Source organism: Hoplias malabaricus, chromosome 10 (genome assembly GCF_029633855.1).
Source record: "Hoplias malabaricus isolate fHopMal1 chromosome 10, fHopMal1.hap1, whole genome shotgun sequence".
Taxonomy (NCBI): domain Eukaryota; kingdom Metazoa; phylum Chordata; class Actinopteri; order Characiformes; family Erythrinidae; genus Hoplias; species Hoplias malabaricus.
The window spans coordinates 25,521,429-25,549,188 of record NC_089809.1 but is presented as its reverse complement, the minus strand read 5'-3'; the positions used below and the strand labels follow the sequence as shown (position 1 = coordinate 25,549,188).

Here is a 27,760-nt window from a genome sequence, read left to right as displayed (position 1 = left end):
CATACATCTGTCCTGTAGCCTGTTGCCCAGATGTTATATAACACAGTCAGAGCTGGTGCTTTTCAGCTCTTTAATGTCCATACTCACTTGCCAGACCTCTACAGTGATGCATGAAGCAACAAACACTTTTAAATTGAAAACACATTCCTTTAATCTTACTTGTCTATATATGGAAATGGAACAGAAGCCACTTATACATATATCAATCCTGAATCACTGGTGACAATATATATCAACCAACCAAAATATTATGAACACCTACTTGGTGACCTACACTTACTAAGTCATAAGTATATAAGTCATAGTGCAGAGTTTTGATTTTTCAGTTTCGGCAAAAATTACAGCATTTATGAGATTTATGAGCTCATATGTACTACTACATATTACATTGTATCTTTAACACTACTGCTAGTGAGACATAAGCCATTTTAAGACAGTGAGTAATAAATCAAGCCAACTGCTCATGACTGATTAAATGGACGTATCCCAAGTACATAACTCAAGTAAAGGAACCTGGGACTTCTCCAATACTAACATTTCTACATGTTGTTTGTCTGGTTAAGTGCTTGCTCTAAGCTCTTAACGTCTGGAACCCTTGAATGTTTTATAGGAATGGACCAGTAAATGTCTAGTGAAAAGGTCAGTTCCACAGTTACAGAGACCATTTTACAAATCGTTTTGTACTTTTTACAATTTTCTTGTCTGCAATTTAGTGGCATTTGCCAATAAGACTGCAAAAGAACACAATCATTTGGAGTTTAGACATTTTATCTTGTTTAAATATGAAAATTAGTCAATCCAAATGGACTTTGTATCTGGTTATATTAGGCACAAATCACAGTTCATGTGTTTCTGTAATCATCTGTCAAAATATATAAATGTTTGCCTGCCACTAAACAGATTTGTGTTGTTTTACCATGCACTGGATAGTGCAGAAAATAACATTAGTTAAATATGTAATGTTTTATTCCTTATCTCACCCTGCCTGTCCTGAAGTAAAAATGTTAAGCTAGTTCAAATCATTCCATAATATTGATTTAATCTGACATACATCAAACACAATGTGGATTGACAATGGGTTATTAACTCCTTTTCGTTTACTTTAAAATATACCAAGTACACATTAGTATACATACAAGTGCATGGCATTGAGGTTGCAAAAGAACACATTTCAAAATACAGATAAGGAGATTTTTTTTAATATATATAAGTAGAAAAAATACACTCATTCATTTACAATAAAGGGATGTTGCCAGTAACCATTTCACGTCAGTGCAGATACGTCAAGACTTGGTTTGGCTAGTTTCGATGATGCCACAAACTTGTGGTATATAGCAAAATAGAGAAGGTCTAGCTGTACTGACACTGAATTTAGCATGTAACCAGCTCTTAACCTCTCCTGATAAAGCTTTCAATATATCTCCCAATGTTCACTAATCAGAGGAATTATCTTAGACGTTTGTATTGTCTGGTTTCCAAGAAAAAGAAGTCAACTTTAATTTTTTCAGACAATGTCTTGGACAGATTTCAAGAGTCATTATAAAATATGTCAGTCACAGAATAACATTTTAATAAGATGTACAAAAATATTTCTGATCAACTGATACATACATTTGAAAAAACAATTTACCAAAAGAAAAAAAAATATTTAAGTAAAGATGGACAATTTGTGTTGGTCCATGGGTCATTAAATTGTGACAGTGTCTATAGGACAACCAGCAAGTTTCAAAACTTTCAGTAGTGGAGATATAAGGTTTTAATCCTACTGCTATGCTATATGGTCAAATGATCAAAGACAACACTAGCACAGGAAGAAAGAAAATATAGAAAATTAAAAGAAAGAAAGAGAAAGAAGCAATAGATTTTTTTTATTATTTCCTTTAAGAGGGCGCCTGCTAAGAAAGAGCACATCCTGTGGTCCTCATCATCTGGGAAAACAAATATGCTGTGAGTGATCTGCAGCTTTAGAGGTTAGTGTCCAGTGCTTTCCTGGGGAGAGCTGTCTTTCCAAGTCCTATAGACAGCTGTGGTGGTCCAACTTTCCAACCATTTCCTCTGTGTCTTTATCAACATTTTATAACTGCACTGGAAACTAGGCTAGAGGTGAGATTTATGTGTACTCTCCCTTTACCTCAATTGTGACTACTGACAGTAAAAATATTGTAGGACAACACACCTCAAGAGACAGCACCTCTGTCTGAGCTCCACGTGGGATACCCTTTCACTCTCCCTTCATTTTAATGATTGAAAACTAGTAAAATTTGTTCTTTCATTAATTTTTTGTTACCACATCTTTCTGTTTAAGGTCACTGTGGGTATGGTACATACCCATAATCATTGGGTGCAAGGCAGGAAAACGCCCTGTACAGTCCAGTGCCAGTGCATCACAATGCACCACACACTCACAAGTGTAAACAATATTGCAGCCAGACCATCTCACATATGCTAGAAGACATAAACTAAATAAGCAGTTAATGAGCATTTTCATCTATGAAATAGCATTGATTCTTCTAAAAGAATGAAATATATACAGATAAATTACTGCCTTTAGTTCAGATACAAATAAATGTAAGTGTTTTACAGAAATCTCCAATAATCTCCAATAAACATTAGGAGAAAACAAATGAGATTCCTGGGCTCTTTTTTGTCTGGCTGGTTTTTCTCAATTCTAAAGACATCAGCTTAAGTCTCATTCCGATTCCTAACCATCTGTTCTCATTGTTGTCTAGGAGAAACTACAGAGATATATGGGAGATTTTGTTATCACAAACCCAACATGGGATATTTCAATGGAGGTTTTTTGTAATTACAGTGGAATTATATTAAATGCTTGGTTAAACGAAGATGCTTATATAATGATTTACATTTATTGCTGTGAAACAACTCCTAAGAATGCACAATCACAATTCCAATGAAGTTGGACCATTGTGTAAAAAGCATAAATTGAAACAGAATACAATGAATTGCAAATCCTTTTGAACTTTCATTCAATTGAATACACTACAAAGACAAAATATTTAATGTTCAAATAGATAAACTTTGCTTTTTTTTTTTTGCAAATATTCACTCACTTTGAATTTGAGGCCTTCAACATCTTTAAAAAAAGTTACATAACCTTTCCTTTTAACAATGCTCAGTAAACGTTTGGGAACTGAGGACACTAATTGTTGAAGCTTTGCAGGTGGAATTCTTTCCCATTCTTGCTTGATGTACAACTTCAGTTGCTCAAAAGTCTGGGGTCACTATTGTTGTATTTTGCACTTCATAATGCGCCACACATTTTCAATGGGAGACAGGTCAGGACTGTAGGCAGACCAGTCTAGTACCTGCACTCTTTTACTATGAAGCCACGCTGTTATAACACATGCAGAATATGGAATGACACTGTCTTGCTGAAATAATCAGGGATGTCCCTGAAAAAGACGTTGCTTGGATGGAAGCATATGTTGCTCCAAAACCTGTATGTACCTTTCAGCATTAATGGTGCCTTCACAGATGTGCAATTTACCCATGCCATGGGCACTAACACACCCCCATACCATCAGAGATGCAGGCTTTTGAACTTTGTGCTAATAACAATCCAGATAGTCCTTTTCCTATTTGGACCAGAGGACACGATGTCCTTGATTTCCAAAAAACAATTTGAAATGTGGACTCATCAGACCACAGGACACTTTTCCACTTTGCGTCAGTCCATCTCAGATGAGTTTGGGCCCAGAGAAGTCAGCAGCATTTCAGGGTGTTGTTGATATATGGCTTTCGCTTTGCTTGGTATTTTACTTTCAACTTGCACTTTTAGATTGAGTGACTCACTGACTTATACATCGAACTGTATTCACTGACAATGGTTTTCTGAAGTGTTCCTGAGCCCATGTGGTAATATCTGTTACAGAATTATGTCGATTTTTAATGCAGTGCCGCCTGAGTGATCGAAGGTCACGGGCATTCAATGTTGGTTTTTGCCCTTGCCGCTTACTTGCAGAGATTTCTCCAGATTCTCTGAATCTTTTGATGGTATTATGAACTGTAGATGACATCCCTAAATTCCTTGCAATTGTATGTTGAGAAACATTGTTCTTAAACTGTTGGACGATTTGCTCATGCGTTTTTTCACAAATTGGTGAACTTCACCCCCACCCTTGCTTGTGAACAACTGAGCCCTTCAGAGAACCTGTTTCCAGTTAACCTCTTCACCTGTGGAATGTTCCAAACAGGTGTTTTTTGAGCATTCCTCAACTTTCCCAGTCTTTAGTTGCCCTGTGCCATCTCTTTTGGAACATGTTGCCGGCCTCAAATTCAAAATGACGGAATATTTGCAAAATAAGAAAAATAAAGTTTATCTGTTTGAACATCTTGTGTTTGTAGTGCATTCAACTGAATTTAAGTTGAGAAGAATTTGCAAATGATCATATTCTGTTTTTATTTATGTTTTACACAGTGTCCCAACTTCACTGGAATTGCAGTGGTGTCAAAGTGACAAACAAACTGTTATAAATGAAAAATTCTAAAGGAAATATCTGTCATTTTATTGGTTCAACAGTGCCAGCATTTGTTAATTTCATATCACTGTTGCCCAATTAAAAACATTCACCTCTTAAAATAATAACTTTACAGGAGGAGGAAAGCCCCTTCTTAACTTTCAATAGAAGTGAATGTAAAAAGGTTCTATAAAATTATTTTGGAGACTTTCTATTGGTCCATTCATTATGACATTTTCACACGATGTGAAGAGGAGCTGCTGTGCTCAAATGATGTAGTAAACTAAAAAGCCACAAAATGGAGATATGTGGCTTTAATTGAACAGTGACCATATGTGAGAAGGTACTTGGTAAGTGCATTTCAGGAAGACAATGTCAGACCTCATTCTGCACATGCTACAACAGTGTGGTTTCACATTTATAAAGTACTAGTGCTTGACAAGCCAATGAGCTCATGCTTGCTTGATGTACAACTTCAGTTGCTCAAAAGTCCGGGGTCACTATTGTTGTATTTTGCACTTCATAATGCGCCACACATTTTCAATGGGAGACAGGTCAGGACTGTAGGCAGACCAGTCTAGTACCTGCACTCTTTTACTATGAAGCCACGCTGTTATAACACATGCAGAATATGGAATGACACTGTCTTGCTGAAATAATCAGGGATGTCCCTGAAAAAGACGTTGCTTGGATGGAAGCATATGTTGCTCCAAAACCTGTATGTACCTTTCAGCATTAATGGTGCCTTCACAGATGTGCAATTTACCCATGCCATGGGCACTAACACACCCCCATACCATCAGAGATGCAGGCTTTTGAACTTTGTGCTAATAACAATCCAGATAGTCCTTTTCCTATTTGGACTGGAGGACACGATGTCCTTGATTTCCAAAAAACAATTTGAAATGTGGACTCATCAGACCACAGGACACTTTTCCACTTTGCGTCAGTCCATCTCAGATGAGTTTGGGCCCAGAGAAGTCAGCAGCATTTCAGGGTGTTGTTGATATATGGCTTTCGCTTTGCTTGGTATTTTACTTTCAACTTGCACTTTTAGATTGAGTGACTCACTGACTTATACATCGAACTGTATTCACTGACAATGGTTTTCTGAAGTGTTCCTGAGCCCATGTGGTAATATCGGTTACAGAATTATGTCGATTTTTAATGCAGTGCCGCCTGAGTGATCGAAGGTCATGGGCATTCAATGTTGGTTTTTGCCCTTGCCGCTTACTTGCAGAGATTTCTCCAGATTCTCTGAATCTTTTGATGATATTATGAACTGTAGATGACATCCCTAAATTCCTTGCAATTGTATGTTGAGAAACATTGTTCTTAAACTGTTGGACGATTTGCTCATGCGTTTTTTCACAAATTGGTGAACTTCACCCCCACCCTTGCTTGTGAACGACTGAGCCCTTCAGAGAACCTGTTTCCAGTTAACCTCTTCATCTGTGGAATGTTCCAAACAGGTGTTTTTTGAGCATTCCTCAACTTTCCCAGTCTTTAGTTGCCCTGTGCCATCTCTTTTGGAACATGTTGCCGGCCTCAAATTCAAAATGAGTGAATATTTGCAAAATAAGAAAAATAAAGTTTATCTGTTTGAACATCTTGTGTTTGTAGTGCATTCAACTGAATTTAAGTTGAGAAGAATTTGCAAATGATCATATTCTGTTTTTATTTATGTTTTACACAGTGTCCCAACTTCACTGGAATTGCAGTGGTGTCAAAGTGACAAACAAACTGTTATAAATGAAAAATTCTAAAGGAAATATCTGTCATTTTATTGGTTCAACAGTGCCAGCATTTGTTAATTTCATATCACTGTTGCCCAATTAAAAACATTCACCTCTTAAAATAATAACTTTACAGGAGGAGGAAAGCCCCTTCTTAACTTTCAATAGAAGTGAATGTAAAAAGGTTCTATAAAATTATTTTGGAGACTTTCTATTGGTCCATTCATTATGACATTTTCACACGATGTGAAGAGGAGCTGCTGTGCTCAAATGATGTAGTAAACCAAAAAGCCACAAAAATGGAGATATGTGGCTTTAATTGAACAGTGACCATATGTGAGAAGGTACTTGGTAAGTGCATTTCAGGAAGACAATGTCAGACCTCATTCTGCACATGCTACAACAGTGTGGTTTCACATTTATAAAGTACTAGTGCTTGACAAGCCTGACTGCATTCTAGACAAATGTGGCCCAAATGATTGCTCAGCAGCTTAAGTCTTGTATCAGGCAAGAACTGGCAAAAATTGCACTTTCTAAAATTCTAATTTCAAACAGTATTGAAACAGTATTTTCAAACAGAGTGAGTATTTTCAGCTCCCAATGGATTACAAACAAAAATTAAAAGAAAATGAGATGTAACACTGCAGTAAACATGCCTCTATCCAAAGTTTTTTGGAGTGTTTTAAAGGAATCAATTTTTAAACGCGTTTAAATGTACAAAATACATTCTAGTTTTTCAGTGAAATCATTTTAAATTATATTTTTTAATTGTCATTTCATAAAGGCTACATTCACACAGGAGGTAAAAGTGACCCAAATCTGATTTTGTGAGTAGATTTTTTTTTCTGCTGTTCACAGTCTGTATAATGTGACCTGTATCTGAAATCAGACTGAACCAGTGGCGGATGCTGGTCTTTCAAGGAGGGGAAGCTCAATTTCGGCCTACATCATAAAATGTGTCGGTTTATTTAAACGTAAATTCTACCCTCTGTTCCTTTTCAAGAAAATGATCTGTGCCCCTGTCGTACCAACAAGGCGTCTTTTCCAGGGACTTGACTAGTGTCCTCTCAATGGCCAGCAGAGCTAGGCTGCTTAAACGGCCTTGGCCCATGTGAAGTGTGTCCGCCTGTGAGTGCTTTGTGACGGTGGAGGGGCTCAGCAGCACCCGCTGGACAGAAACTGCGATAGAAGTCAGAAAGAGTGATAGAAGTCAGTCTCCAAACACAAGCAGCTACAAAAAAACCCACCAGAAACAGAAGCTCGATTTGTTGCTAGTCGTTTTTAACAAAGAAAATGCCGTTAAGAGATTTAAGAAAGTCTCCGGTTCAACGCAGAACAGAATGAAAATGTAATGCTCCCACGGATCTTTACACCAGAGGATCGCTGATTCGCTCATTTCGCTGTCAATCAAAAAGGGATTCAGCCTCAGACAGATCATCCAATCATCATGCAGAAGCTGAGCGTCCGGGCCAGCCGAGTCCAGCCCACTGCCCCATAGACCCCCAGAGACGCTGAGCGTCCGATGGGCGGGACAAAGCCCAGCATTTATCCAATCACTCGTCTCGTTTCGCTGCACTTCGCTGCTTCTCCATTGAACTCTGTGGACGCTCAGCGTCCTCACTGTTAAAATCACTGTGAATCTGCGCGAATGATTGAGAGGAAAGCCGCGTCTTTACCAGTGATAAGAAGCTGATTCTGAACAAAAGTTGAGCGCGTTGTAGTGCATATTTATTCAATGACATGTACACACAACAGTATATATTTGATCACTTATTTTTTGACATTTTAGGGGAAGCTGAGCTTCCCTTGCAGTCTTAGAGCAATCGCCACGTGCGCAAATGAAATGTCCGTCTGTTTCATATAAAGCGCTTCCATTTTTTAAAATGAAGGAATGGGACCAGACTGTGCAGCGCTGAATCACAAAAACCCCATTTCTTGGTTAAAGACAGAGTATTAAAGACTGTTAAAGACTGTAAAAAAACATTAAAACGTGAACGGATGGTTATTTCACACAGATTTCCCGGGTCTCACGAACACCTCATCTCCAAAGAGAACTAGAGGAGCGCCGACATGAGTTTAATATCTCCATGATCCATATCCATTTTATACAGCTTCATACAGACATTCATTAATTCATTATCTGTAACCACTTATCCAGTTCAGAGTCGCGGTGGGTCAAGAGCCTACCTGGAATCGCACAAGGCAGGAACTCACCCTGGAGGGGGCGCAAGTTTTAATACAAACATGAACAATATAAAACTGATATAGAACGACTAAAGAAGCTTTTCTCTTGTTTGTTTTATAAAAAACCTTTATACAAATGTCCACGTGTTTTATTTTGTGAGACAGGAACCGGGATTAAAGAGATTCACACGTTTTTCATTTCCCAATATTTTTTACAAAACGAAAATGCAGTGACCAGTCCGTTTCCATGTCCTAAACACCTCAAATTAAGACGAAAGTGCTTTGGACCGTAGTCCAGAGATAATTTTTGACGGCCGGAGTGATGTAAAAGTCACATGAAATCCGATCTAGTCGTTCGACAATGTCATATTGCCACAGATCCGATATGGAATGGATCTCAATACCACGTATGAAAGTGGCCTAAATCTAATTTTTAAATAGTCAGATTCAATGCGATTTGTGCTGTTCACACAAAAAGGACACATCTGTGTTACGTATGACGAAACACATTAGATTTGGGCCACATTTACCTGCTGTGTGAATGTAGCCTAAATGTTTAACAGAATAAACAAATAATAGATTTATGTTTTATTGCATTAAAAAAAATCAGAAATGAGATTGTATTTATCAAACCTTAAAGGCGAAACTTTAACCAGAGCAGAATTTATTTTGTCCATGCTGGTGGACACACAGCGCTGTTCTTTACTCTCAAGAGATTAGTTTGTTATTCTGAACTGGCCACTGGCTCAACCCCTGAAAATCTTCTCAGCTGGATAACTTCAAGCAAAAAACACAGACACAGAGCTAAGACAGACAATTATTAGTTACTTGGGCCCCAAAATGAAGGAGCTCTATTTTACACTTCCATCCTAATTACATGACCTTCCGTCTTTCTAAAAGGGTCTTCTGATCTGGGAGGAGGTCATTATTTATTTGTAATGATCAAAGAATTAGTATTAATTATAAACCAACTTCTAAAAACTTAACATACCCAAGATTCCATGTCCATTATTCTAATCCATACTAAAGGAGAAGTCAAATATGTTTTCACATAGTCCAGTTCTTGCACTTAAATCATATTCTTTGTTTAGATCTTTCTCACATCACTTCAAAAAAGACCCTTACACCCACTCAAGCCTGTCCTGGGACTTTGAGCTTCTCAATGTCACACACAGACCAAACATTCATCTTTCACAAATCCCTGGAGCAGGAAGCTGACTCAGACAGAGGAAAAAAAAAAAAAAAAAGAATTTCAGTAATGTCGTCCCTGAATTATTCCTCTTTAACACTGTGGTAGCGCCTGTGTGTCACTGCTGACATCTGACAGTGTCCAGTGTCCGGTATGTCAAGAGTGATGCCTTTATCAACAAATGTGAGGAGAAAACTGAGGGCACACTGGCATGGTCAGTGAAAAACTTCACAGACCTGTAACACAGACCTCTCTCCTGAAAGAACCTAATTAAACTGCTTTCAAATATGCTGACAAAGCACATTGTTGTGGTTGCAAAAAAAAAAAAAAAGCCCAAACAAATAGCACTTCTCACTTAAACAGGCCTAATGACTAGCCTTAGCACCTGTTCCAGGGAGCCCCAGAGTGAGCATGAGGAGCAGAATGACTGGGTATAATCATTTTTCTTGCGTTTGTTTTGCTGATTTTAACCTTATCTTTTTTCTCTCACATTAAAAAAAAGCAGATATTGGTGACTCCCAGATGGGATTTTACTGTTTGTGAGTTGGTAGGATACCTATATGCCTAAATTAAAACAACTACTTTGATATATTGAAATTTATTTAGAGTATTTTCTGCTATCATTACAAATCCAGTGACTTTTTTGTCACTCCATAGATAACCAAAGCAAATCATTCATATTAAAATTACATACAAAAGAATGATTTACGTAATTGCTACATTACATTGTCTGTTTAATTTTGTCAGCTATCTACCCAGAGTGCTGAGGAGGCTTTGACACATCTGTCAGGATATTTTTATACATATACTCCTTTGTGTGTATGTCTGTCCTGTCTGAACATGTGTCATTAGCCATATCACACTTATTCCTGGCACTGCAAACACCCACGCAGGTTGTTAATTGGCCAACTTCCTGTCAAGAAAGTGTGAAAATATAAAGGAGAAGCAGATTTGCATTTGGACACACCTCACCCCCTTGCTCTGGTGGAATGGGCTTGGTGTATATTTCTGTTACTCGTCTATTTCAGCTTATTGCCCCATTGTACTCATTAGACCCCAGTGTATGTGCTGAAATCTCCTGTAGCAATGGAAAACGACACTGCAAAAAATTACTTACTGGTAATAATTGAATGAAACTCGGACTACCATTGCAAACAGAAACTTGAAAACCAAGACATGAAGCTACACTGAAATGTCTCTTTACTCAGCTGTTACTCTGGGTGTGGTTAACGTTTACACAAATTTTGTCATCATACTGTGCATATTGAACCCAATTGTTTGGTAAATATTAGCCTTTCAACCTGCACCAGGGTTAAGTAAAAGTTTACTTATACAACCCTTTGGAGCTTTGCCAGGCTTCAGAAACAATACAGGCTTTGTGTTCAAAATTCTGGAGCAATAAGGGCACTCTTGGCACTCACAGTTGCAGAACAGGTTGTGAACCTTAGCGATGCTCTGCAGGTATATTAGAAACATAAACCACGATCTGGATACGATTACACATTTTACCTTTAAAGGCATCATCTAAGATTATTACTTAAAAACACATTACAAATATATTTTATTCTTTGGATAATTGCATGATTTAAGAACCAACAAAAACTATAATTCCTTTTAATCTGAATGTTCCTCCTTCCTCTCTTTATTAGAAAAAGACTCACAACTTTGCCTTACAACATTCTTTTTCTTCTGTTGCTGTGCTAGATTTTTGTTACTGTATTACTGCAGATGAAATATTCGGAAGACTCTTAGGTAAAGTAAAGTACAGCAAAAACAGAGAAATTTTAATGTGAAATATTGTTGAAGCAGCTGACATGAACTTGATGAACTACTCTGAGCAGCCTGTGCGCAAATATTTAAAGATAAGACTGTGAAGATAGAGGACTGTAAAAATAAAGAATATTCCTGGAATTTTAGGCTAAGAATGTGAAAAGGTTTTACAGCAAAGGGAAAGTTCACAGGGCACTTGCAAATTCCTGCAAGCTCAATGTCCCAAATAATAACAAACCTCAGAACTCTTTAAATGGACTTAAGAGTCTATAGCATATGAGTGTGTTTTGGGTAAGTGCAGACATTTGGGAAAAATGCTTTGGCAATGCAGATATGACCTCTTAAAATTCCTAGTAAAAAAATCTGTGCGTTTCAGCATGCCTGAAAGACAGGAAGTAAGAAGGGAAGGATACATGTACAACCAGTACAAATAGATGATAAGAGCAATAAGTGCCATATCTGACCTACTTGCATTTAAGATTACCTTCCTTTACTCGTGTGTTCAGAGACTGGATTGTAATTTCCTCCTTTTCTCTCAGACTACCTCACTGTGTTGTAGCTTGTGAGGAGCTCCCTACATCCAGACGTCCCCTGTCCTGTACATAACCTTGGCAAACAAGTGGGACAACTACAGGGCCAAGAAACTGTGTTCATGGCCTTGATAAGGTCTTAATGAAGTGGAGCTCTGGCTGATGACCAAACAGATTGCTGTCATCCAGCTTCATGTTAAATCAGAAGACAACCCAGCTACTTCATCACAGTTCCTTTCTGAAGATCAATCATTTACACTGCTGTGTTCTTTGGAATTAAAGCTGTCAGAGGAGGTCAGTGGAGGGAAATGTGATAAGAGCCCTGTGTTCACACCAGACAATTTTTTACTGAATGGTGCTCAGTTACTCCAGAGAATGCAGTTTCATGCTTCAACAAAGTGAATTGGATAAGGTGAACTTATTCTCATGTTTCTTCCATTTTTGGGCAGTTTTCTAAAAACATTGCATAAGCCGTGTTCATGTAATTTAATGTGTATCTGCAATGGACGTACCAAAGTTAAATGCTGAATTCACTGATTAAAGTGGTGTCCAGAACTTATAATGTAAGTACCATTTTTACCAAATTAAGGTGGAAATGCTCAGACACAAGGGGAATTCTTTGGAGGCCATTTCAAAATACAGATGCAGGAATAAACGTTTAAAGTATATGATGTGACGATGTCTAATAGTTTAGGATTGTGTAATGTGACCAGACTTGGGTCATTTACAGAGCACCACAGTGAAATACATATGATGGTCATTTGACACAGACAGAAACAGGAAATCTCTCACAAACACATAAAAACTTCCCATGACACAAATATACATAAATAAATACCAACGCTGGACCAGACCAGACTATGTTAAACACCACAGTATTTTTCCTTTGGTACACACAGGAAATTCCACATAGCCTTAAAATGTAAATATCCCACACTTGACTGATCTCAATGCTGAACTCTTCATACAAAAAAAAAAAAAAAAGTAAAATAAACCATATCAGTTTTGTCTACATAAGACATTAAACAAATAAGAAAAAAACTCTAAAGAACAATAATTACTTTTTACAAAAACAACAAAAGTAATAAACAATATTTATGAACGTGAGTCTTTGTTATTTTTTTACATCTCTACTATAAAAAGCAGCTATATTAAATAGTATCAAAATGCTTTGCAACCCCTGAATGAAGCAAATCAAAGTATTCTCCATAGAGTGAATCCTGGAGCTCTGTGGCAGGGACACTACCGGCAGGACCACTGTGCCATCAATAGAGACCAATTAAATACTCATTCATTGTCTGTAACCGCTTGTCCAATTCTGGGTTATGGTTGGTCCAGAGCCTTCCCAGAATGATTAGGCGCAAGGCAGGAACACACCCTAGAGGGGGCGCCAGTCCTTCACAGGGTGACACACACACGCCTACATACACCTTTGAGTAGTCAATCCACCTACCAACCTGTACCAACCCACACAGACACAGGGAGAACACACCTAACTCCTCACAGACAGTCCCTCGTTGTGGGGTTTGAACCCACAACCTCCAGGTCTGTAGAACTGTGTGACTGTGACACTACCTGCTGCACCATTGCACTGCCCACAATTTCCGTTATACAACTCACATATCAGTCCCACCTGTTGAAGAAATGGATATTAAAAATCTGATTTTACACTACTCAAAGATGGACAGGTATTGAGCAGAGAGCATTTGTAAAGATATGGAATCTATATTGTAGAAATGATTAATTTTGATTAATAATGATTAATAATTTTAAAATGATTTATAATAATTAATGATTAATTAATTATACAGATTATGTGAAGGTAAAAAATGTGTTTATAATAATAACGTCATTCCTATTTATCAGGCTAATTAAAGTGTGGTTTAAATGTATGGTTAATTTGTGTTCATTTTAGGCTTTGTTTACTTTAAAACAGGCATCAAAAATCAAAAAATGCATTAATTTTGACAAGATTTAGAAGGTGGTATCCTTGCTGCCTTGCTGCCCTTGCTGTTTCACATGTCAGTCGCTTAAAGGGAAGCATTTTGTTATCTGTTTTCCTGTAAGCAAATCATATTTGGAACACGCTTCAAAGGCAGCAGTGCAAAAGAACACTGCCAAGATACCAATACACAAACAAACTAGAGAGAATAATTACAAATTTTGCAGATAATGTCTGTAGGTGTGAAAATCTGTGATTTCTCTGGCTATATTTACTTGGAAATAAAGAAAAAAAAAAAAGATAAATGTAACTCACAGAGTATTAGCTGGTTCCACCAATTCATTGTTTCTCCTTCCATTTATTTGATGAGTGTTGCTGAGTATGCAGACACAGGATTATTTATTATTATTATTATTTATTATTTAAATGTAAAGCAACAAAGGATACATCTAACATTAAGCTGTCTTTAAATATCACCTAATCCGGGTATACTCAGCAGGCAATGATTTATAGAAACACTAGATTCACACAGCATTTATAACTTTCCAAACACCACATTTTTCTTTCCCTGCTCTATAATCAAGCCCAGGGGGAATTCGTTAATTTGATAATGATTTGAATCAGGTTTACTATATGAGAATAAAACGCTGAGGCAAAAAGACCAAAACGAGCTTGAATATGTAGTTCTTCTGTTCCTCTGAATTACAGGAGCATGTGTGCAAAAGAATTAATCAAAATGGCTGTCAAATCTCTTGCATTTGCTACAGTGATAAGAACTTTAATATGTGCTGCATTCTGCAGGAAACAAAATCAACAAGTGACCACCTCCTATTTCTATACTAGCTATCCATTTGCTCAGCTCCACTTACCCTACAGGAGCACTAGGTAGTTCTACAATTACACAGTTACAGACTGTAGTCCATCTATTGCTTTGCATACATTGTTTGCTCCATTTGTTTCTGCTATTCAATATTCAGGACCACCACATGACCACCATAGAAAGTGATAGATCATTCACACAATGTGTATTGGTCATCCTCTATTGGATGTTATTGTATGTTACCCTTATCTGCTGTTGGTTGGATTTCTTTTTCTAAACTCCAGCAGCACTGCTGTGTCTGATCCACTCATACTAGCACAACATGCTAAAACACTGCCACCTTGTTAGTGTCACTGCAGTGCTGAGAATGATTAACTCTATTTACAATGAATCTACAAAAAATAAATAAATAATAAAAACTGTAGAAGTACAAAGTGCTCCTGTATGGTCAGTGGAGATGAGAGAAAGGACAATGGGTGTAAACAAGCTGGTAATAATGGATAATCGGTGTAACGCTCTGTGATCTGTTTAAAGAGATCTGAATGGCAATGTTACTCCATTGTGATAGGCGCCACCTGGAGTATTTCATGCCAACTGTTCAAGTAATTACTAATCAATCAGTACAAGCCAGTTCCATGAGAATACTGAAATCAAATGACCCATAGAGACAGTATCAATTATAGTTTGAGCTGGCTGTATGCATATTCTGATTTGAAATGTTTAACTGATTTTTTATGCACCAAAATAATGCATTTACATACATTTGCCTTTCAACATTCATCACTAGATCTGTGTATAAATATTTTGAATTAGACTGCATACACCGTCAATTATAAGGACGGTCATTGTCATGTACTGTTCAGTAAAGAAGCACTGGCCCTCCTAACACGTAGCCATTCTACTACATGCCCTTTAGATCCGATTCCTACAAACCTTCTACAAGCCATTGCACCCACAATTATCCCAGCCATCACGCATGTGATTAATACTTCCCTATCCACCGGTGAATTTCCACTTACCTTCAAACAGGCCCAGGTGACACCTTTACTTAAAAAAACCTTCTCTCAATCCTGCCCTGGTTGACAACTACCGACCGGTCTCACTATTGCCTTTTATTTCTAAACTCATAGAAAGGGCAGTGTATAATCAGATTTCTGACTTTCTTCTCCAGAATAATCATCTAGATCATAACCAATCTGGTTTTAAAGAGGGACATTCCACAGAGATGGCTCTGTTGTCTGTGACTGAAGCCTTAAAAACCGCCAGAGCTGCTGGACAGTCCTCAGTGCTCATTCTGCTGGACTTGTCAGCAGCCTTTGATACAGTCAATCATGACCTACTCCTATCTACACATTCAAACATGGGTATCTCAGGCGCACCACTATCATGGTTCAGATCCTACCTTGCTGATCGTTTTTTTAAAGTGTCATGGCTAGGACAGCTGTCTTCATCGTGTCCACTGTCCACCGTTGTGCCCCAAGGCTCAGTACTGGGACCCCTCCTTTTTTCCATCTATACCACCTCTTTGGGCCCAGTTATTCATTCTCATGGTTTCTCCTACCATTGCTTTGCCGATGATACTCAGCTCTACCTGTCATTCCCGCCGGATGATTCTTCGATCTCAGCACGGATATCTCATTGCCTCTCAGATATATCCTCATGGATGAAGGCACACCATCTTCAACTTAATCTTTCTAAGACTGAATTACTGGTGGTTCCCGCTAAAGAGTCGGTCCAACATAACCTCACCTTAACAATCGACTCACTCTCACTGTTTCCGGCGAAGGTTGCTAGGAACCTGGGAGTTATGTTCGACGACCAGCTATCATTTTTACATCAAGTGGCCTCTGTTGCCCGCTCCTGTCACTTTGCACTTTACAACATCAGACAAATTAGACCGTTTCTATCCCAACATGCCACTCAACACCTAGTGCAGACTGTGGTCATCTCGCGTCTTGATTACTGCAATGCAGTGCTAACGGGCCTTCCAGCCTGTGCTATAAATTACAGATGATCCAGAGCAGCAGCACGTCTGATCTTCAACAATCCAAAAAGGGCACGTCACCCCACTGCTCACTGAGCTCCACTGGCTTCCGGTTGCTGCTCGCATCAAATATAAAGCCTGCACGATTGCTTACAAGGTGATGACAAAGCAGGCGCCCTACTACCTGCACTTGCTCCTAAAGGCCTATGTCCTGCCTCGGCCACAGTGCTCTTCCACTGAACGTCACCTTGCTTTACCCAACATCCGCACTAAGCAATCCAGACTGTTTTCTTCCATAGTTCCCAGATGGTGGAACAAGCTGCCTACCTCCACCAGAGCAGTGGAGTCCCTCGCCACTTTTAAGAAACTCCTAAAATCTGAGCACTTTAGAGAACACCTGCATTAGCCAGTATAACTATCTGATGCGTATAGACATACTCTTTTAATGTTGCATTGTTCAATGTTTTAATTTTTTTTATTTTTTGTACTATCATTGTAAGTCGCTTTGGATAAAAGCATCTGCTAAATGTAATAAAGTAAAGTAAAGTAATATTAAAGCCGTTTAACTCTACAGGAATTCAGGACAAGTTTAAAAAAATTGGCTGTGAAAATAATAAATGCGGCTGTTTTGTTCATCAAACCACCCATGTATTATAACTAGATGCAGATGATAAAATAAATTCCGTGAAAATCGGTATTACACATGTAAGTATGTAATTGCAAACCCAACCAATAGAGCACGCAATTTCCCAACGCCATCCCGTTCACAGCATAAAGATTGTCCTCTGTCGATTTCCGTAGCTGCAATTCTGTCAACACTCACTAAAATGGGGCGCGTTGCAAATGACCCTATTATGCTTATATAGTGCACCAAGTGAGATAGAAATTTTTTTCTTTCGTAACCATATAGTGAAATATGTTTCTAGAATAGAATTTTGCACAGACGGGATGACTTAAACTGACCGTTGTTAGATATATTATAAACTGTTTCGGTATAGGAGGTAGATTTTTAAAACCCTCCAATGGCACTATGAAGGGAGCAAGGAGCAATTTGAGTCTCCTCAGTGGTAGCTACAAGAAGCTAAAGGCATGGGAAAATCAAAATCCCAATTTAAGTTTTGTATCAGGCTATGGAAGTGTTATGTCTAGCGTTAAAGACACTGCAGCTGCCACTGAGTTTAAACAAAGAAAACGAGAGAACCCAGGGTATGTTCAAAAGTTGAGGTTTACCGGAAAGCCTTCAGATAACGATTTATTTACCGTCCACACTTTAGTCGTTTAGCTGGCACCAACGCTCAGTTATGGCTGTTTTCATACGTTCAGTTCTAATTTCTGTTTTTCACTGTAGCTAATATTTCTCCCTGCTAATGTTCGCCGTCGTTATAGTTAGGCGTTATAAATTAAATAAATAAACGCTGACGTCTGACAGTACGAGTCGGTTGTCGTACCATGTCTATGTCAGTGTTATACGGAGTTTTATTCGGCGTATTTCTGGCGCTAATAGCTTTCATTTGTCGTTTATTGTCGGTTCTCCGGAGAGTCACAGACTGCAAACCGGGGAAAAAGGGTTCAGTGTGTGTTCTTGTAGTGGCCGGATCAGGTAAGAGTCTCTCAGGGTAATTTTAACTTAAAACCTGAACTATGATTGACGCAATAATAAATAAATAAATAAACTTTCAGTAGGTGTTTTGCAACTATGTTAATCATTCACAGGTGGACACACGACAGAGATCATACGGTTAATGGAAAGTTTATCCCTGGCGTACATCCCTCGACATTACGTGATAGCAGACACTGACGTCATGAGTGAAGACAAGATTCGCAAGTTTGAAGCCTCCAGAGTGACAGAAGTGACAGGTGACCTTCCAGGACAGGTGAGGCTTCTGTTTGTGTACATATAGGTTCTCAACCTGTAAATGGGAGCTTCCAAAACGTGCTGCAGACCCGATCTTTCACCAGCAGATGGCACACTCTCCCTTTGTTAAATTAAGAATATTTTTCCTCAGTAAGAGACGTACATAAACCGATCAACCTAAACATTTTATCAGCTCCACTGACCATGTAACTACAACTGTAGACTGTAGCGTTTAAGTTGCTTCAGCATGCATTGTTAGTCCCCCTGTCATCCTTTAAAGGTCACACTGGACCACCTCAGAGAAGGTATTAATTTGGCTGGTGCAAGGCCACTTACAAGATAGTGGTGTGTTTGTGGATGTTTCGCTGTTATGAGTGGATCAGACACAGCAGCGGAGTTTTAAAACCCTTAAGTTACACTCTTTTCAGTCCGCTAACAATAGTATTCAAATAACAGTGTCGTTCGGGCAGCACATTTCACCACAATTTATATAGACTCCATCCACCTGTATTACGTAGAAACAATTTGAATGTGTGTGCAAACCCATGGCTGTTTATTAAGAGTGGTTAGAGGCAAATACAATAACATAAAATACTGTAATTTCTGTAGAATATTTGTAGTTGCTATAGTTGTTTTTCCTTTTTGTTTAATAATAACTCAAACATAAATTCTTACATTTCAATTCTAAATCCGGACTAAATTAAAATATTAAATTAATATTGTAAGACCTAAATCTGCATAATGTGCAGGCAGTCTTTGTTAGTGGCAAGAAATGTTTGTGATATGGTTTTATCATAATTATGTTAACCACTTGTTCTCTTTTCGTAGTTCACCATTCATCGAATCCCTCGCAGTCGGGAGGTTCGTCAGTCATGGAGCTCATCTATACTCAGTACTGTCTATGCTCTGCTCTACTCAGTTCCTCTAGTCTTCAGACTCAGGCCTGATGTGGTAGGTCTGCACCCTCCTCAGCACTGCATATATAGCTCGTAGCCTCATTAAAATTTCATTTGACTCTATTCCTCAGCCCATCTAGCTCCCATTTTGGCCTGTCTGTAATAGGCTCCCAGATGGGAAAGTTCATAATATATTTATGATTTTTGCATCTATGTGACTTTGAATCTATTTTAAGGATGAAAGTGCTTCTATTATGAATTTCTCTGACTTTCTAAATATAGTGTGTAATAATAGTAACAGAGGCTAAAATTATGTATCCTTATCAATCCTCTGATGACATGGTTGTGCTCTTAACCAAATGTGTGCCTCATGTGAAGCCTAGTATATACTTCCTTATACAGCTGCACTTGGACTTAAGAGAAGTGTGTTAAATGTATCTTGCATTCCTCACATATTTGAGTCCTCAAAGAACCCTGTGTTCTATTTATTATAAACATTAGATCCTATATCATGTCCTGTTTGTCCAGCCTCCAGGCTATTGCTTGTTTAGCTCCCAGCCATTAAATAACACATTATTTAAATATCTAAATAATACCTTTGGTCAAATTCACATCGACATTAACTCTTTAAGTTAAAGAATAAGATTTCAATTAAAAAAAATTTGATTATCTCAATTCTATACACCACACAGTCTTTAGAACAGTGTTTAGCCTAAGGGATATCACTGCGATGACAAAAATGACATTAAAACAAACTATATTATAGTTTGACTATTATTACTAGAATTTCATAAGACTTTTTATATCATCATAAAATGGGGAAATTATAAGTTTCCATTCATGCACATTATACAGCATCTATAATATACAGTATTCTACTTTTATCTGTTTCTGCGGAGGAAGACGTTCATAAAGATGCCGCTCTGCAGACTGTTAGCTTTTCTGCTCATTATAAAGGACATTGTAGCTTTATGAGGGAACTGTTAAACTTTCCAGAGGCTTCTGACCTATTAATTAACATCATTCTCTATTCTTCCATCAGTAATAGCAGCACACCGCCCTGAGGTTTGGCATTCCATTCACTAAGCCTGTGAATGGTGAAGCAGTTGATAGTGTTGTTTTACTCCCCAAGAAGATAAGGCTATCATATTAGAGGATTATCGGTGGCATGGCCTATCAAAACATCTGGCATTTTTCATCCTGTCTCCAGTTGAGTGAAAGTAGAGAGATAAAAGACGCGAGTGTAGAGACAAGGAGATAAATAGAAGGGGAAACTTCTGGAGGGGTTGAGTAGGAGTGACACTGGGAGCCTTCATTTCCCCCTCCTCCTAAAGTTGTATAATATGGAGAGTGGGAGCTGTTCTTGTTCTCAGGATGTGGCACGGCCTTACTGGCTCCTCAGCCCAGCTGTGAGGATGGCCTGAGTGTCCTCAGAGAGGAGGGGCCAAATTGCATCGGGTTTCTCAGTTGCCATGCCAACTGGCTGGGACGGGGTGGAGCATGATTAAGCAGGTAGTGCTGGAGAGGCCGGGTGGGAGGGAGTATGGTTGTGACGGCTAAAGGGAGAGAGAGAGAGCATTATACACATTGAAGGAATAGCTTGATACATCAGAAGGAACAGGCCAGATATTCCCATAGTCTCTAATTAGCACTTCTTCAATCATTATCATCAGCTTCCACTCTTCTTCTCTTCAAAATATGTTTGGAAGGAGTGGCAGTTGGCTGGAAACACAGTCAAAATGTCTTTCTTGGAAATAAAACCATAGCTTTGCTTTCTATTGTTTTCTTTGTTGTAATTCTTATTTTATGGGATATATTGTCTGTTACTGCAACAAATATACCTATTCAAATATACTCTAAATATATTTATTATATTTTTAATCTGAAGGATAATACATAATGCGTTGTTTTTAGCCACTGTTGATTTAGAAGGTCTTCAGCTTAGGCATATACGGTCATATTTCATGAGTTTTTGGGGCTTCTTTATGGGGTCTGGCAACCTGGCTGTGACGTCTGATGCCCAGGTCGAGGCTGTGTGGCTGCATTCTTCAGCGTGACTTAAAGCTCCCCCTTGTTTGTTTTTACCAAACTTGAGCATGTCTGTGAGAGGCAGGCATCAGCAGGGGCTGCATTCCGAGGAGGAATCAGAGGGAAATGGGGGGTCAGGCCTGGGAGCTGGGGATCGAATAGGGGGTGGTCTCAAAACTTTGTTTGCCATAAAAGGACATGTGTGAATCACAGTACCTCTCAGTACAGCCCACCACCTCCAGATGTGTCAGCACAATCCAAGAGCCTGACGGTGTCTCATTAAACCCAGACTAATGCAATAGCCTTATCTGAAGCCAGTGGAGTAACAACTCAAGCTGAGTACTACTGTTGGTTTAGAGCCATTAGAAAACTGGGTTATATAAGAGCCAGACTAAAAGCCACCTTAGTGCTGTGACAGTTATTCTTTATTAGGAATGTGTTTAAATGTCATTAGTCATTTTTGAATGGTTGGACCTTTATCTGTTAATTCATGGATTTTTGGTCATTTATAAATTATTTGAAAATGCATATGATTTGAAATGTTTACTTTAAATTGAAAGATAAATAGTTATAGTTTAGAGTTAAAATCAGGCCATTTTATGAGTAATGTTTAATTATGTCAAATATTAATTTAGTGGGAATCTCAATTTCAAATATTGAAATTTTAGATTCATATAGAGCATCTTGGGATGGAGTTGTTCTCCATTCTATCCATTACAGCGCCAAAGGGTCTCAACTTTTCCTTGTGAGGAAACGTGGGGAGCAAGCAGAGGGGGTTAAAGGGGTCATATGATTTACAAAAACAAATGATGGTGGCTTGAGCCCTGCACCATGGGTAGGCCAGTCTTGTGGCCAATCTCACTGACGTTCCAGTGTGGCTCCTTACTGTTAAGCCTCACTCAGCTTTGCTTTTTTCGCTCTTCTCTCTTTTTTTTTTTTCTTTGAACATCCAGCCCAGAGCATCAGTCCCATATGTTTTATCTTAACCTTATTAGGAAATTGTTAGAGAATGGAATGGAATGGCCTGTTGATTGTTTTAAGGAAGAATCTGATATGGAATATGATATTTAGTTCACTTTTTTCCACTTGAGGCTTGGAGTAATTCCCTAGAAAGAGGCTTAATTAAACATGTCAAGCTTTGCGTTTAATATTATATTTAAATGTATTTTATTTCCCTGCGTAGTTTGTATAAGGTTGGGGGTAAATTGCTTCTATTTAATATTTTTACTGTCAGCAATGGCAGTTATGTGCATGAAGTTTTAATTTTGGCTTTGCATAGTTTTATGTAGGAAACCTTCTGTTTAAACAGAGCCACAGTGACATTTCTCTGGTAATATGACCCAGAAAGTATCCAGCTGTCAGAAATAACAATAGCAAAATATGTCTACATAAAACAGCTGTAAATGGATCAAGATCCTCAAGTGCAGAGTGGTAAAGTCAAGATTATTCTCAGTCATACTTCATTGTAGGACCCTGCCCAACCACCTTTTATTCACATTTTCCGTCACCATCGGAGTTCAAAGCAGCCCATGGTGTTGAAACAAGTAGTTGTTGGTGCATCTCATTCTTTGTGTTTTCATACCACTCTGTACACACCCCATATATGTATCATTGTAACTACTGTACCCTTTCCACTACAAGAAGATTGATAGTGGGTTAATAAGTAGCTGTCTGACAGCCTGTGGGTATTCCAGACATTTACCGTGTAACTGCAGGTCAGATAAGCCTTTTATGGGCCTCACACCTGCTGTCTAGTCAGGCAAGAGTTGACTCATTCTGTCTGTAAATGTGAGTGTGGAAATGACACAGGCTGAGAGACTTGAGCTCACCTGGTGTAGTTCTCTCTGTGACATGGTGTTTTACCTACTTTAAGGGTGAGGTGACCTCATCAGACTGTCCTCAGATATTTTGTATCTTCAGCTGTGTATCACAGCTGGTTATTACAAGCTATGGTTTTGGCTATTTCATTATCAAGTGAAAAGCGCATTAAAGAAGTGGGCATGTACGCACGTGCACACATTACAGGATGTCATAACATTTAGGTGTCAAACATTTCAACTCTTAAATATGTGATATATGTGTGTGTTATATGATTTAACAAACAAATCACTTTTGCATTGCTTCAGTACATTCATTTTGTGATCTGGCGCTCCTATCAACCCACAATGTTGTGTAGGTTTGATGTATGTCTGTGCTGAAACATCAGCTGTGAATTGTTAGGTTATGGAGGTTATGTTGAGAATGTTCAGTGCAGTTTAATGAATACAGTGTGTAACAACGGGGATTTAGATTCTCTTGGAGAGCTACTTATTAACAGCTCAAACAATAAAGCTTCAAAAACCTGCTGAAAGTTATCTTCAACCACAGCAAGCACCACATTTTCCAAAAAGATGTCATATGAAGGATGAAAGAGAATTGTGTTGTAGTGCAGGATTTTAGGCTTTGTCTGTCTGTTACTGTTAAGAAATTGGCAAGACAAAAATCTCTGTAGGAACTTTTGAGGATTGTTATTCATTTTGTTTACTATATTTATGTAATTTATTTGTATATATACAAGCAAGTGCAAGAGTAAACATAAGCATAAAAGCCACAAAAACTGCTTCAGTGCACATTGGCATGTATTCTTCAAGTATCTGGAATAGTACTGAAAGGATAGAATAATTTTTCCAAAAGAAATTAGGGTTTGAAAATCTTCCATAGGTGTTAAATAGAGTTGGGATATGGTGATTGCAAAAGTAATAACATATGATTTAAATTATTTTCATACTCCTTATCCCATACACAGAGGTCCCTTTGAATAAGGCCTTTGTTGTCCTGATACAGATCACTCCCATGACGGTAGAAGTGTTTCCTCCAAGCATAAAATTGAGATTTTACTAGAATGAGAAAAAACTTCTTAAGGATATGGAGATGCTCTTCCTTCTAATGGTTCTTCTAAAAGTGGACAAAGATCATTCAGTAAAATTCTATTAAAAAGAAGCCATCGGTTCCTTTTTTTGTATTGGCCAACCTCAGGCCTGAACTATTCTATGCTAAATGCTACAAATGCACTTGTATATTTGTTGAGAATATTTTCACGTTTCTGTTGAGTAGTACATATTTATTCTGCATCATTGAACTCTAAAGTAATTATGTTAAGGCACTGCATCAATCATGTCCAAACCATTTTGTGTTCCACAGGTGCACTTCTTTGAGAAGTATCTAAAGGCTGTGATTTATTTCACCCACATTATGTTAAAAAATGTATCATGTATATGTATACGGCAAACAACAAAAACAGCCTTTTCACCTCTTGGCCAGCACCCATAGCAAATGCTCTTTAGCTCGCAGCACGCATTTTTAGAGCTGAAGTCACCTTCTCACTGTTTGGTGACAAGACCACATACCAAAAAGGAAAATGTGAAATACACCTTTTATACAGAGCACTCACCAAGGTTTTATCCCATCTTCTTGCATGTTCCTGTATGTCCTGATAAACATTTATCTATATGTACATTTATTTCAGAGACTGAATTTTAATAATATTTGCTTAACACATTTAACCCAAATGTAGAATTCAAACAATAGAATTCTCCACCACCCTATGCAATGTATTCCAAACATTTTTACTCTCCTTTGTAATTTTTATTGGCCCTATTGTTACTGTGTGATGTCTCTCTTTCCTATCAGTCGTAGCTGGCTGCCTAAAGAATTCTGGATTTTTCCAGTATTAATGTGCACCCAGATCATGGCTCTGCACTCAGTATAGTGATGGATTCTGCAGAAGCCATGGCCTCTTTCCACAGCAGTCTGACCGCCTTCCTGTGCCTCTCCTTTTCTCCAAACCATAATCTCTCATATTGGTCCTCATTCTTAGGAGGCTTTACGCAGTGGCATTTTTGGTTTCAAACTAGTTCATCCTACATTTAGTTGTTTTTGTTATACTCATAATATCACATTAACATTTATAAGCTTGCAAAATTGAGTCTTATGTTGTGTGTTATCTTTATGTTTCAGGTTCTGTGCAATGGACCCGGTACATGCGTACCTCTGTGCGCTGCTGCATTGCTCTTAGGGATCCTGGGACTGAAGAGGGTTTTACTTGTTTATGTGGAAAGTATCTGCCGTGTGGAAAGTCTTTCTTTGTCTGGGAAAATCCTTTACCACTTTGCTGACTATTTTTTTGTACAATGGCCACCTCTTCAATCTAAATATCCTAAATCTATCTATATGGGTAGAATAGTATAGAATAAAACCTTTCTGGAGTGTTGTTATTGGACTATGCTCATGGTGCACTTATATTCTTTAGAATATGTGCATGATGCATGGATCATTTGTATACTAATTCTTTTTTACATGTCCTGTTACATTTATAACTGCACACAATTTGTCAGGTAGGGTTTACACCAAAGTCTTTAGATTTTCAGTCTATTTTAATCCACACTCTGGATACACATTTTCTGGATACACAAACTTCACCTGTGGTATGAACTGGACATTTGGGGATTAAGGTCTGGTTCTACTGCTGGTTAGTCAAACTGAGCATCAACACAGCGCTTTGCCTTGTCTGTTAAGCCAGACACATACAGACAGTCTGCTGTGGCCAAACAGTTTGTAATGAAGTAAAAGGCAGAAATATTTAAAGAAACTGATGTAAACCTTATATGATTAAGTCCAAGGGGAATTTGTTCTAAAACAAAGTTTTAGAAATTACGTATGCCAACACTTTTGGGGGGGTCCGGTGTGTTTATACCAGTGTTTCTTAGTCCCGGTCGTAGTGAGCTACTGATTCTCCTCGCTCCATCATACCCACTTCAATTAGGTGTTGGTAATTAGCTCATTAGTTACATCAGGTGATTTGGGAGCAGAGGAATTTCTAAAATGTGCAGGGCTGTGGCCCACCAGAACCAGGATTGAGAAGCACTTTTTTTTCTTCTTCTTCTTCTTCTCCTCCTCCTTCTCCTTTTTCCTCCTCCTCTCATGTATGCCCGGTATGTCTGAACTTTTCATTCACACACACACACACATATATATACACATATACACACACACAAAAGTGCTGTTGAATAAATAGCTGTGTTTTAACCTGGTTTTGTGGTTTCAAGTGAATCCGAGAGAAGTGATGTCAAGGAGATTCAGTGCTGAATATTCTTGTCAAGATGCTTTTGGAAAGGCAAGCAGGAACAGGTCGTCTGCACAAGCTTCTGCCGCCAAATCAAACTCATGGAAATTAAAAAAATGAATTAGCTGGACTGATTTAAAACATCAGTAAATGTACATAGGATAGGAAATTTGTGCTGGACATAACAGCTGGGAGTGGACAATATGGCATGAATTCATGATACTTCAATATTTTTAAAATATGTAGTATGTACATCTAAAATTCACTAGTGCTACACTTTACAACTGACACCAAATGTCTGATTATTTAAATGTAGGCAGACAGAACAGCAGATAAAACAAGATGATCTTTAACCTTAATGTATTGGTATGAAAAAGAGAATGTTTGATTGACATTGTCAGTGTAACTACATGTTGCTTTTGAGTGTTGCTGCCTTTTCCTCTGCCTTTGTGTTCTAGCACTAGCAACTGTTGAAAAGCTGTAGTGGAATTGTGGAGCATTTCCTGTCTCTGCTGTTGCTGTACAGACGCTGCTGAGAATCAGAGGAAGTGGCGTGAATAATTGAAATGTTTTGTTTTCCTGTACCATAAGAAAAATGGGGGAAGGGATAAACATAAATTCATAGTTCTGAAATTGTTTCTTTTTATAGCCATCTGAGCACCAAATGTGCTTGGGCTGTTTCCGCTCACATTTATAGTTTAATGAAAAATGAGAGGATGCTAAAGCCAGTGTAAATGAATGCACTTATGTATGACATTGTAAGGTTGCTTTACAATTTCCTCTGAGTCACTAAATGTAAGTATGACACATGCAGGCCATGCCTTTGTTACATGCTTAAGGCAGCTCAGGTGGAAGTAGTGCTTTCAAAGAATGTATTGTACCATATACAATATATACACCAGTGTGTTGGGACATGATAATCATGCAAATATCCCGAGCAAAAGAAATGCAGCAGTAAACATACATTACTACCTCATCTCAGTGATGTTCTTTTTGTAGACTCATCATATTCTCACACAAATGTTTCCAACATTTAGTATAAAGCCTTCCCAGAATACAATATATATATATATATATATATATATATACACACACACACACACAGAGCAACCATAACATTATGACCATATTTATTCTCACAGATCCACTCTCCACAAGAGAACTTTGTAGTTCTGCAATTAGAACTAGTCCATCTGTTGCTCTACATAATTTGTTAGCCTCCTACCACCCTTTTCTTCAGTGGTCAG

At 38.2% G+C, this 27,760-nt stretch overlaps 1 protein-coding gene across 1 annotated transcript; it reads left to right on the top strand.

The window, feature by feature from the left end:
- Positions 1–17,435: 17,435 nt before the first annotated feature.
- Positions 17,436–26,476, top strand: alg14 (ALG14 UDP-N-acetylglucosaminyltransferase subunit). The gene is made up of 4 exons (XM_066683156.1): positions 17,436–18,233; positions 18,347–18,507; positions 19,317–19,439; positions 25,409–26,476. The coding sequence occupies exons 1-4, from the start codon at positions 18,083–18,085 to the stop codon at positions 25,637–25,639; spliced, it is 666 nt and encodes a 221-aa protein (XP_066539253.1). The 5' UTR covers positions 17,436–18,082; the 3' UTR covers positions 25,640–26,476.
- Positions 26,477–27,760: the final 1,284 nt, after the last annotated feature.

Excerpts from the sequence above, each read along its gene's own strand:
- alg14 (XM_066683156.1), top strand. The coding sequence starts at position 18,083 with ATGTCTATGTCAGTGTTATACGGAGTTTTATTCGGCGTATTTCTGGCG. Across the intron at positions 18,234-18,346 it reads TCTTGTAGTGGCCGGATCAG|GTGGACACACGACAGAGATC; the intron begins GTAAGAGTCTCT and ends AATCATTCACAG. Across the intron at positions 18,508-19,316 it reads CAGGTGACCTTCCAGGACAG|TTCACCATTCATCGAATCCC; the intron begins GTGAGGCTTCTG and ends CTCTTTTCGTAG.